This window comes from Dasypus novemcinctus, chromosome 5, assembly GCF_030445035.2.
Source record: "Dasypus novemcinctus isolate mDasNov1 chromosome 5, mDasNov1.1.hap2, whole genome shotgun sequence".
In the NCBI taxonomy this organism is placed as follows: Eukaryota; Metazoa; Chordata; class Mammalia; order Cingulata; family Dasypodidae; genus Dasypus; species Dasypus novemcinctus.
Window position 1 is genome coordinate 115,212,670 of NC_080677.1, and position 13,330 is coordinate 115,225,999.

Below are 13,330 nucleotides of genomic sequence, written 5' to 3' on the forward strand. Positions count from 1 at the left end.
TTATGTTCCAATAAACCTTTATTCACAAAAACAGGCAGTGGACCAGATTTGACCCACAGGCCATACTTTACCAACTCTTAAATCTGTATCATAATTTTTTAGACTGCCAAAAGCTGTGTATTACACCCACCTATTGCTACCTCTCAAACCTGAAAACGAAACGCCATCTTTATAGAATCTGATTCTTCATTAGAGGGGTTGGTGAATTCATGTCACATATGATTTTTCATTTAATAGCTTAAAATCATAAGTAAATCCTAAAATGTTGTCTTAGTCTTACAGAGCTGTTATGACAAACACTGCCTAATGGGTTATTTAAAAAATAGGTATTTCTTGTCTCATGGTCTTGAAGGCTAGAAGTCCAAAATCAAGATGTCAGCAAAGCCATGCTTTCTCCGGGGTTATTAGCATTCTGATGATGGCAGCCTTCTGTCCCATGGTAATATCCTTGGTCTCCTCCTGTGGCTTTGCATGACTTCTGGCTTCTACTTATAAGACATCCAGTATTACAGATTAAGGTCCATTCTGACTCAGTCAGCCACATCTAAATATGACCTTCATGATCCTATTCACAAGTGAGTCCTTATCCTGACTCACCTTAACATATTCAAAAATACTATTTACAAACGGGCTTATACCCACGGGAACTTGGATTAAGACTTCAACAGGTCTTTTGTGGGATATGTGATTCATTCCCCAACAAATGTTTTTTTAAGTATCTTTTTAAGAATCTTAGAAAAAGCTGTGTTCATAAAATAAAATGTCATGGGGTTGTGTCTTAGTTTTCCAGGCTGATATGACAAATACTACACAATGGTTTGGCTTAATAACAGGAATTTTTTGGCTCACCTTTCCAAAAGCCAGAAGGCTTGCTTCCTCCCAGGATTGGTAGTGTACTGGTTGCCAACAATTCTTGGTTGGCTTTCCTGTGACATGGTGATATCCTCTCCTTTTTCCCTGACTTCTGGCTCTTTCTGTGGCTTTCTTTGTAAAGACTCCAGTAACAGGATTATGACTCTTCCTGGTTCAGTTGCTCCCTCCAATCTCCCTTAACCAAACATAATATCTTAAAAAAAGGTCCTATTTACGATGTGTTTACACCCGCAGGAATGGGATTAAGATTAATGATGTTTTTTCTTTTCTGGGAAACAAAACTCAATCTGCCACAAATTATTGTAAATAACACACACTTTAAGTGTAAATAGGTATAAAGAACACACACTTTAGAGCCAGACAGCCTGAGTTCATACCTGGATCTACCACTACCTAGCTGGGTGACCACAAGCAATTTCTTTAAATTACCTGAGATTCAGTTTCCTCTTCTGAAAACAGGGATGGCAATAGACCTATCTCATAAGGTTATTCTGAAGGTTAAGAGTCAATTCATATAAAGTACTTAGAATATTGCCCATCATAGTGAATTCTACTTAAAATGGTGGAACAAACATCAAAATAACATAAAATGCTACCTCTTTTAAATAATTTTTGATAAGCATAGGTATATGATAGAACTTTTAGGTTTATGGTATTGTGATATAGTTTTAAAATCTTTCAATTGTAAAATTGACATAAATTGGCTTATATCTGAGTACATTCAAAGCTACTGAAATCTGATTAGCCAACTGTAAGTGGTGGCAACACAACTAGATTTTACTCATATTGCAGGGGATGTACATAAGCACATAGAACATTAGATATTGGGAAGTGGACATACAGAATACATAATACATTTTTAGATGTTAGTAAAATCTTGAAAAAGATCTTCCAAAGATTATTTTGGTTATGTAGTATCCTCAAAAAACAGCATCTGGTGGCTAGAAGCCATCTATGTATTATTTTCCTGTTTGACAAGATGCTGTTGCTATAACTGTTGCCAGATGTGTGACTCATCATTCTATCCAAATAGTGTAAACAAGCTTATCCTTGCTGCCACAGCTGCTGAATGCATGTAAGTAGCCAGGGTGGCCAGACAATCCTTTGTTCTACTCCATTTATAGCTGTGCTCAAAGTGATCTGCAAAGGTCAGCATTTCCTCAATGAATTATTATAACTCAGTGTCTTTACTTCATTGATTTGGGTTTGCAGTATCAGTAATGCTTATGAGGCTATTTGGCCGATATCTGGGTCCAGACTCTTAGGTTGCCTCATGGTCCTTGTAGCAGTTTGATATTATTGATGAATTCCAGAAAGAAATATTGGATTATGTTTGTAAACTGATCTTTTCCTCTGGGCATACTAGATTATATTGGATTCATAGGTTTACTTGATTAAGTAATTATGTAAACCTATTGTGCCAGTAGGGCATTGAATCCCCATCCTTTGGTGGGTGGGCACTCAAAGATAAAAGACATTGCAAAGGACAGAGTTGAGGGTTTTCGATGTTGGAGTTTTGATGTTGGAGTTTGATGCTGAAGCCTTAAGCTGGAGCCCCAGGAAGTAAGCACACAGAAGAGAGAGAAGCAAGACCCTGGAAGGGAGGAACCCAGGAAGCCTGAACCCTCGCAGACATCAGCTTCTAACCTGCTCCAACACGTGAAAATAGACTTTGGAGAGGGAAATAACTTATACTTTATGGCCTGGTATCTGTAAGCGCCTACCCCAAATAAATACCCTTTTCAAAAACCAACCAATTTCTGGTATTTTGCATCAGCACTTCTTCAGCTGATTTATACAGTCCTAGAGCTGTTCTTGAGCAGGGTTTACTGAACCAAAGCTTTTATTTATATAAGTGGGACTTTCTGATGTGTGTCTTAGTTTGCCACAGGGCTGCAGATGCAAAGTACCAGAAATATGTTAGCTTTTATCATGAAGAATTTATTAGGGTAAAAGTTTACAGTTTTAAGGCTGTGAAATGTCCAAATGAAGGCACCATCAGAAATGCTTTCTCACCAAAGTCAGTTACTAGTAATCCTGTTTGTCCTGCCACGTGGTGAATCAAGATGGTGGGCAATCTATGCCAAGGTTCCTGCCTTCCTCTCAAGGCTCACCATCTCCTGGAGTTCAGCTATGGATTATCAGGTACATGGCAGGCTTGTCTCCTCAGTCTTGAGCTATTCCAAGGGCCCAGCCCCTCGTGAGCTTCTTTCTGTGCCTCTGTGCTTGGCCGATTCCTGACTCCATGACCTTTCTCAGCCTCTTGGGGCTTCTCTGTCTTCCTGCAGTCTCTGTGTCTCTTTCTCTCAGCTCCAGTAAGGGTGGAGACCCAACCTGAGTCACACCTCACTGGTGTAGTCCAATCAAAATGGCCCAACACCTAATTGGAATGGTATAGTTAAACATAATCCTTTTTGGGGATTAATCAAATTAAAACTGTCAAAAATTGCTGCATTAATCTCACAATAGGTTGGCTTGAAGGGAAGGCAATGCAGAAATACAGGTGGAGATACAAGAGGGAAGACAAACCTGGGACCAGGGGACTCACAGCTTCTGGAACTGAGAGCCTCAACCCTAGTTTTCCCATCATTTATTGAGAAACTACCAAGCAGCTGTTTGCTATCAGAGCTGCAATACAGGGAACAACTGCAACATCTAACAACTGCTACATTTAACAGGTGTTAACATTTACTATAACAAACAGGTAAGCCAGTTTCCCACAACAAAAAATGAGGTGACTGCAGTTAAGGTGTGGCTCAGGGTGAGTCTTAATCCTGTTAATGGAGTCCTTTATAAGAAAATGAAATTTAGATGAAGTGAAAGGAAGCCACAGAAATAAGCTAAAATCACCAAAACTTGGAAAAAAGGGAGATACCAACCATGTGCCTTGCTCTGTGGCAGAAGTCCAGGATCGCTGGCAGCTTGTCTTCAAGAAAGCATCACCTTGATTATGCCTTGACTTGGACATTTTTCTCAGCCTCAAAACTGTAAACTAACAAACTCTCATTGTTAAGCCAACCCATTTCATGGTATCTACTTTCAGCAGCTTAGCAAACTAAAACCATCAGTATTTATATTTCAAAGTAAAGGCCTTGAAGAAAAATATGCTATTGCTGAGGTGTGTTGATCTGCCTAGTTATCAGGGGAAGATAGTTGACCTGAAACAGGAAATGGTTAGATGGATTGGGTGACACAATACAGAGAATGGAAGAAAAAAGGGGGTTGGGGGAAGGGCTCCTTACTATGTTGAGAAGGGGGGGGGGGTGATACTCCATCTCAGAGCATCTGCCAGAGGCTGTTGTTTTTGAGCCAGTATTGTACCCACTGCAGTGGGGAACCCAGATTCACGGCATTAGCATGCTGGAGGGCAGTGGACTAGAGAAAGCAGCCCCCAGCCTCTAAGACAGCAGCTCACACTTACTGTTACCACTAGGAGGCAGAAGCCAACAGGGGCAGGGTTAAGTGATTGGAGCAATCCCACATGACCTGAGTTAAGGAGACCTTAGGTTGAGACAGTCCCTTTGTAATTCAAGAGAAGGATTTAGGTAAGGCTTAAATTCCAGCAATCCAGCTCTAGATGTAACCCTGGGTTACTATGGATTGGAAAAATACTGTCTACAACAATTGATATGATACATTTTAGGGGAAAAAACAAAACTAAGAATAATAAAGGGTTATTCTTACCACTGTTGTCTTTGGACTGATGTTGTATCTTACCCTGACTCCTTTGCCCAGAACATAATTTTGAAGCTCATCTTCATATTTTCTTGGTCTCAAGAGCTCAGAACCTTTATTAAGAGTTTCGCTAAGTCTTGTTTGTTACTGGCTTCCATTTACTTCTTCTAGGAAGCCAAACCTGATGGCATCCTATTTGTAGGCTTTCTTTTTTTTTTTTTTTAAGATTTATTTATTTATTTATTTCCCCTGCCCCCCTCCCCCGGTTGTCTGTTCTCTGTGTCTACTTGCTGAGTCTCGTTTCTTTGTCCGCTTCTGTTGTGTCAGCGGCACGGGAAGTGTGGGTGGCGCCATTCCTGGGCAGGCTGCACTTTCACGCTGGGCGGCTCTCCTTACGGGTGCGCTCCTTGTGCGTGGGGCTCCCCTACGCGGGGGACACCCCTGCGTGGCGCGGCACTCCTTGCGCGCATCAGCACTGAGCATGGGCCAGCTCCACATGGGTCAAGGAGGCCCAGGGTTTGAACCACGGACCTCCCATGTGGTAGACAGACGCCCTGACCACTGGGCCAAGTCTCTTTCCTATTTGTAGGCTTTCTGACTCTGCTTCTTTCCTTATGGTCTTGTATAATGGTCCTCAAATTCTAGCATATGCCAGAATCACCTACAGCTTTTGTTAGAACACAGATTCCGGTGTCTATCCCCAGAGGGGTTTTTTTTTTTTTAACCTCAGTAGGTCTGGGTGGGGCCTTGAGAATGTGCACTTGACTATCAAGTTCTGAGGTTACGCTGATGATGCCGTCCAGCGACCACACTTATAAGAATCTCTGGTTTTAGAGAAAGGGGAAAAAATCTTTTTGTGGTCTGAAATACTGTGCTTCATAAAAATCTTGCAGTAATATTTTTATAGTAATTTACTCTAAACTCATTTCCCATCGATACACACTGGTCTGTTCTATTATTAGTATATAAAACAGGCTTGTTTTCTCTTAAAACATATTTAACCATACTTAAACAATTTCTTTATAGACTCCAAATCTTAAAATGAAACCTCTTGCCACCTAAAACTACACGCTACCCCACTTTTGTATTTAACATGAACGTTCTAAAAGGTAGCTTTTGCTGTATCTAACCATCTGCATACATTTTTCTATCATCAATGGACCATTTCAAAAGTAAACTATACAAGAGTATTACAGTATTGATAAGATTATAACAAAATTAAACTAATTTTACATATAATCTTGTTTGGATTTGAGGTCCATGGTGATGTAATGTTTCAGAGTTATTAAGTAGGAATACTTGTTCTGAAAAGTATATCCTAAAAAGCACTTGTCGTCAAATGAGTTTGGAAAATGTGGTTCTCCAAGGATATGCAGAAACTTAAAAGAGCATATTAACTAAAGAATCAAGGAGGCTTACTATAACCTATCAAGATCCTGATGATTTGGGATATGCTGGTTTTACTAAACCTTGCACCCACTAAGTCAGAAGGGTTATTGAACATTTACAGTGAAGCAATCAAAAGCAAAACCTTTGACCAAGTTGTAAGTACAGTTTATTTCAATTAAATTTTAGGTATAAGTTTATGTTCTTTCCATTTTTTTCCCTAGAAGTGGAATAAATGGGAATAGTTAGATTAATTGAAAGTTTGAGTCAGTCAAAGTTCTGGTATGGTTGTAGAGAAGAATGGAAAAGGAAGATGATAGTAACTGAGGGAGAAAAATGCTGCTAACACGTTAACTATAGCACAATTCAAGTTTATTCCATTTGTTCTTGCAACACAAACTTAAACACAGTATTATTTAGCATTCAGATGTACATGAATTGGGATAATATGAGAAACCCAATTGTGTCAAAAGTATTATTACATTGTGGAAAAAATGAACTCAAATATATCAAAATGCACAAAGCACTAGTCTTCTTCCATTACTGCTTAGAAAGATATGATTGTTTCTCCATTTACAAAATAGAATCAGGACAATTTAAACTTTTTAAAATTTTGCATGCAAAACACTGCAATTGCTTACGTAGGAGGGCACTCTCACCAGCTTCTTCTATACACAATTGAGTATACAATATTGCATGGAAGAAAACAGCAGCTCAGTTAAAGTTCTAATTGTAATTAAAAAAAAATTCAAATACGTATATATAGATTTAAAATCCATTATCTGGGGGAAAGAAATCAATGAACAAAGGGTCTACTTGTTTGCAGCTTCTATACACTGCCGCCTACCTACCTCTCCCTCTGAGCCCAACTGGTTTAAGAAAGGTGTGCTACGCATCAACTACTTGGGTATAGTCAGGTGCTGAATAAGTCTACAGATACCAGTTTGAAGCTGCAAGGGGTAAATTTGTTAGTATACTAATATAAACAGGTAAACCACCATGTTTTTACTTGATCTAATGCATACAAAATGACTGATTTAATACAAAACTACAGAACATGCAAGATTTTTCTGAGATGTTAAATATTACTTCAATGGAGAACAAAACTTACTTGACTTTTCACTAATGTATGTAGTACCAAAAAGTAGATACGGTTTTAGCTTCCTTTACTCAAAATATGAACATTAAGTGTTCTGACTTTCTCTGCCAAGTGGTTCAGAAATACATTATAAATAACCTAGTTTAAAAAAAAATTCAAATGTTAAACCATCTTGGTCAGTCTGTTCTATGTTCTATATGTTATTTTTCTCAAGCAATCGCTTCATAATTGTGGGGTTTACAAAATGGCTGAGAAAGACAAGGGAAGGCAAAATAGCCTCTACTGCATTATAGGGAGCATCAGATAAACTGTACAAAGAATCCCATGATTTTTATACCACAATGACTGTAGAAAGCAGACCAGAATTAGGAATGATAAGACAATGTACTCTCCGCAATAGCCAACTACAACAAAACACTTTGAAAGTAAAGGTGGAAGTCATGTTAAGGGTAAAATTCAAGCTTTTTCAATAGCATTATGCCAAGAGGTGAAAACAAAGATATCGAAACACCTTGCTGCCCTACCGTGATAAATGACCGAGTGCCCTCCATGTCCAATAAGGATGTCTCCAGAGTTTAGTTCAGTGATGTAACAGAGTACTGATTGCTGACGTTTAATCCAACTCTATTAGCAACAGAATTAGCCAAATATATGAAAGTATTTAAATCACTATTTTGTGATTTTCTTGGACTTAGGAAAATCAGAAGTTTAGGCTAGTTTTGAGTGAAAAAGCTACAGGTTAAAAAAGATTCCTGGAAAAAAACATACACACATAAACCTACATGCCAGCCAACCAATTAGTAACTGATCATTATGATTTATTAGCTAGGCTGACTGTTCTTGATAAGTTTAACCCTGCTGTAGAATGCTACATTACCTGAAAAAATGATTATTTCTTATTATCCACAAACAGAATACAAGTCCCTAACCAACCCTTCTCCCCCTTTTTAAAAATTTGAGGTACATTCAATTATTGCAGGACTTGGTTAAGGAAAAACCCTAATATTTTTAGTAAGCTTATACAGATAAGTCAAAGGAATCTTAATGTTTTAATATGTTTTAATAATTAGTTGTACTGCTCATGAAATAAATATTTGGAAATGAGTCCAAATATTTTTGGTGGGTTTTATGAACATCATTTTAGGGACACTGTATTCTAAGAACTCAGAATACAACTTGAAGACGTCAGTCTTTATGAAATGCACGATTCATACAAGAAACGAAAATATTATGTAGGTGGGTTGCCATATGTTCAGCAGAAGTCTATTGACAACTCAGGAAAACCTGGTTAACAAGCATTATTTTTGAAGGGATGGGGTTAAATTTGTCCAAATAGTAAATCTCACCCCAGTGATAGCTTTGGTGCAATAAGTAATCAACATCCAAGATGGGTCTGAGAGAGGCATTAAAAGAATGTTCCTTGATTCTCCAAACACAAATAAGCTCAAGCCATTCAAACAGCAAATGAAGAAAATTCATAGGTACTAAGACAACTGCTCTCTTTTTATAAGATACAAACAAGCTTATGGCTATGATTTTATCCTTAAATCCCCTTTTTATTACCAGCAGGAGTTTGAAAGTGTTTCAATTTATATAAATGTCTGAAACTAGAGGAGAAAAAAATATTCATGGAATGATTTCTCCTCTAGACTTTCAAAATTTAAGATTTTATAAATAAAACTAGTCAGTTTAATCTAAAGATACATGTAATCCATGTGAAAGGGGAGAGGAAACCCAAAGTTCAATCATCCAGCAATTTAGGAGTGTGCCCCTCCTCATTTTAACTGAGTTTTCACATAAAGCTTAAAGTCACTGAGGAAAGATTTGGTCACCAACCACAGGTAGTGCTCTTAACTATGCCAAGAAACCCCCAATAGAGTGCATTCTTAAGGCAGAAGGCTATAGCTAATTGCTTATCTCAGCACCCTAAAGTTTACATCACAGCAGCCACTACTGCTTGCACAGGTAGGGCTACCAAATATGTATAGTTGGCCTTTGTATAATTAGACCTTCAACACAATCTAATCACTAAATTAGCTAGGGAGCTGAAAAGGTCAAATGTTATGGTATATTTTGTCTTTGCTCTCTCTTGGGTTATAAGCTGTATATTTCATTTGAAATGGAAGAGGCAGACCTGATCAGGAATCCTAGTAAAAGCCTGATCATGTTTTTTCCCCCTTCTTCCAAAACATTTTTTCTTTTCTGGTAGCCTGATTTGTTATGAATTTCTCTCTCCCCTCACCCCTCTTAAAGTATTTAGCTGAAGAAGCTGGCAGATAGAGAGTGACAGACAGACAGGCAGCAGTGTGAGGCCACAGGAGAGTCATTCTTCAAGAGTTATCAGTTCATCCATCCATCACTGAAGAAGAGCTTTGATTGCTTGGTTGTCAGTGGCTTCAAAGGCAGTTAGTCCATCTGGACCTTTCACAGTCTTATCAGCACCCTGGAAAAGAGACGTAAGAGCTTTTATCATTAAGTGAGCCCACAACTGGAGTAGAGAATTAAGACTACATTACTTGGCATAGGCTAATGTTTAAATTGAGAATTAAAAATTCCTTTACTAATGCATTGCATACTACTAAGAAAAGGAACGGTTATAGATTAAGTTGTAAAAATGACATATTCTTCTTTGAGGCACCAGAAATGATGAGCTACAAACATAAACATTCCATTAATGTAGGCAATGGCTCTGGATTGCCTATTGTTTATCTACCCAATGAGCAAAGCTTTAAAAGAGGATTTCCCTATGTGTAAGCATGAAATGGGGGCAAAAATCACTTTTTACTGAAGAAGGAAGTATTCGCCTAAAAAAATTATTCACTTTTTTCTTCTTTCCAACACATTTTAGAAAGTGCAGGAATGTTCAGACCTTATACATTTTTAATTTTAGACTAATTTCCTAATAATGTACAATACTGGTCATTTTACTTATGAAAAATTTGCTGTAAATGGCTAGGATGTGGGCTCTGAAAGGATAATGCTCTGAATACTTAGCCTAGAGAAACTGCCCTGGAACATTTTACTTGGAATACAGCATTTGAGATTTAAGAATGTGTGTGTGTACCTTCACTGTCTTTATATTGTTTTTATTTGTCTTCGCTTTCTACAATGAAAGCTCCATGGGAGGAATCTTGCATATACTATTCACCACTGTATCTCCACCTAGAAAAGTGTGTACTGTATGGTAGGTGCTCCATGAATATATGCTGAAAGAATTAATATATATCTATGCTTTGTTCCTAAACCAGGTCTTACCTCTTAATTCCAAGGGATGACAATGTTCCACCACCTGAGGGTTCTCTTCCCCAGCCCCACACAGTATTTACATATCACACAGACTCTAGTGTTCCCTTCTTCCCTTTGCCAAATCTCATTCATTCTTTTTTTTTTTAAAGATTTATTTTATTTATTCCTCCCCCCCCCCAGCTGTCTGTTCTCTGTGTCTATTTGCTGCATGTTTTTCTTTGTCTGCTTCTGTTGTTATCAGTGGCACGGGAATCTGTGTTTCTTTTTGTTGTGTCATATTGTTGTGTTAGCTCTCCGTGTGTGTGGCGCCATTCCTAGGCATGCTGCACTTTCTTTTATGCTGGGCAGCTCTCCTTATGGGGCACACTCCTTGCGCGTAGGGCTCCCCTACGTGGGGGACACCCCTGCGTGGCCCGGCACTCCTTGCACGCATTAGCACTGCATGTGGGCCAGCTGCACACGGGTCAAGGAGGCCCGGGGTTTGAACCGCAGACCTCCCATGTGGTAGACGGACGCCCTAATCACTGGGCCAAGTCCGTTTCCCTCATTCATTCTTCTATTGGTTCTAAGGCATACAAAATTAAGTAATAAACTTGGCATATACGGTCCGTTATGACCGACTTTAATCAAACTTACCAGTCTCTTCTGTTTATCTTTCCATCCTCTAATCCTATGATGTTTCTTAACAATTCCTGAACATTCCAGGTGCTATACTTTAAACATCCTAGACCCTATAAAGAATGCCTTAGCCCTTTTCTCTGGTAAATTCATTCATTCATTCATTCATTCAACAAATATTTATTCAATGTTTAATGTGTAGATACTCTGTTAGGAACTGCAGAACCAAAGAAAAACAACACAGAGAATCTGCCAGTCTGGCTAGTGTGAAAGATAGACAAATCACACAGCATAGTTGAGTGCAAAACAGATATGCAAAGGGATAAAGGACTCATAAAGTAGAATGGGATGTGGCAGGAAGGTACCAGAGAGAATGTCTTCCTGGATGAGGCAATGTTGAGCTGCAGCTTGATGAATAAGTAAAAAAGTTGTTTAAGAATGTCTTTGAAAGACATTCCAAGAAGTGTGAAATTATCACAAAGTCCTCCTCTATATCACAACAAAAGTCTTTATTTCCTCATTTTCTAATGAAATTTAACTGTTTCACTTATTCACAAATTAGGTACTGAGGCTGCTTCATGGAAAACAAGGAGCTCACTGCCAGACAGGAGATACCTGAGTGAGAACATCAATTCATTGTGGTAAGTCCTGCAACATAGGTTAAAAGTTGAGATCACTGTATTTGAAATAAATTTTTTTATTCATTCAGATGCTGTTTTGGTATCTAGCACTATAAACTATAATTCTGCATTAAGGTAAAATTAAATATTATAGTGAATATTGGTTGGTTTTTATCTGCCAGGTTTCCTTTCTTTTGATAACATTCTAACTTCATTTTGGGTAATTATCTCTCCCCAATGTATGGAGACCTGGAACTATAATAAGCTACCAATCACTTTCCTCACCAAGCATTGAAGACTTATTTGACTTAGGCTAGACTATGTGGACAGATACTGCGAGATTTTGAATCTTGAAAGGAAAGAGAGAGAAAAAGATAGATTATTATTCCCATGACATAACCCAAATGAGATGGTTGAGAACCTCTTGCTACCTAGAGCCCTGTAGCTGCTGTAGCTCTGGTCTTTTCTCAACCTATCCTCCAGCTTTCCGATTGATTCTATGACTAATCCTCTAACTTTCCAAAGACTCACTTTCAATTTGTTAGAATCAATTTTTGTTACTTGCAACCCAAAATATCTAGATGATAAAAATTTACATGATCATGTTTTTTCTTAATTATAATACAAATTTATCACAGAAAATTCACAACACAAAACTAAATTCTATAAGCCAGAGATAACTAGTATAAACATTTTAGTATTTCCTTCTACTCTTTTGCTCTAAACATGAATACATATGTGTATTTAACCATAAAAGAGATAAATGAGTAACCATAAAAGAGTGGTTATACTTCTATGAGACAAGAGAGACTTTAAGAAAACTATTACTATAGATAAAGGGAGAGTTTCATAATGATAAAAGGGCCAATATATATCAGGAAGATATATCGAAGATAAATGCATATGCATCTAAAAACAGAGCCCTAAAATATATGAAGCAAGGGCTGACAGAATAGAAACGTTCAATGCCCACTCTTAATAAGTGATAGAAAATCAGCAAGAATTTTGAAGACTTGAACAAAACTATCACACAACTTCAACTATGTAACATTAATAGAACACTCTAAAGACTGCAGAATATACTGTATTTTTAAAGTGCACATGCAAAATTTCCTAGTATAGACCCTATGCTGGGCCACAAAACAAGTGTCAGTAAGTTATAGAATACAGCTAACAGCATTTAAAAGGGAAGTTTGTAGCTGTAAAGCTCTCTATCAGAAAAGAAAGTTGTAAGACAATTTAAGTTTTCATTTTAAGAAATCAGAAAACAAAGAGCAAACTAAGCCAAAGAAAGCAAAAGAAAGAAAATAAAGTTTAGAGCAGAAATACACTTACTGTTTTACCTATTGGTCTTCCTTTAAGTACACTAAATATGTTGATGGCAGTAACCAAGCATATTAGTTTTTGCATTCCTAAAGTCTTACACAGGGCTAATAGCAGGCAATAAATGTTTAAATTGAAATAGGACCACACAGAGAGCAGGGCTAGACAAAACAATTATAATGGTATTTATTGACAACAAACCACTGATGATAAATCACCGTGAGATCAGCAACGCATTTCTACTGTCAATAGGTTGTCAATTAGCATGTAGAAATAGCTTCACTATAAAAAATACCCCATTACTTTCAGTAATTTCAACAGGGAAGACCCTTCAGTTCTGACATCTGACTAGATCAGGACTAGGTTCATTTTATATTTAGAGAGCAAGATTCAAGTGATAAGTTTTCTAGAGGTTGCTTTGGCAAAGGAAAGTAGAACATGTGAAGTGGCCCAAGGTGTTGTCATTCTAGGGAGTAACAGCTTTAAGGCA

General features: G+C 37.7%; 1 protein-coding gene and 1 long non-coding RNA gene across 2 annotated transcripts in view; one reads left to right on the forward strand and one right to left on the reverse strand.

Annotated features, from left to right (window-relative positions):
- The window catches only part of LOC139439040 (uncharacterized), a 123,765-nt gene that overhangs the window by 59,993 nt on the left and 50,442 nt on the right, over nt 1-13,330 (forward strand). The window contains exon 2 of the long non-coding RNA XR_011648874.1: nt 11,460-11,538. This is a non-coding gene — a long non-coding RNA (uncharacterized lncRNA). The remainder of the gene's footprint in view (nt 1-11,459; nt 11,539-13,330) is intronic.
- The window catches only part of MTPN (myotrophin), a 54,042-nt gene continuing 47,001 nt past the window's right edge, over nt 6,290-13,330 (reverse strand). The window contains exon 4 of the mRNA XM_004470460.5: nt 6,290-9,476. Coding sequence (XP_004470517.1) covers nt 9,390-9,476 — 87 coding nt within the window. The 3' untranslated portion in view covers nt 6,290-9,389. The remainder of the gene's footprint in view (nt 9,477-13,330) is intronic.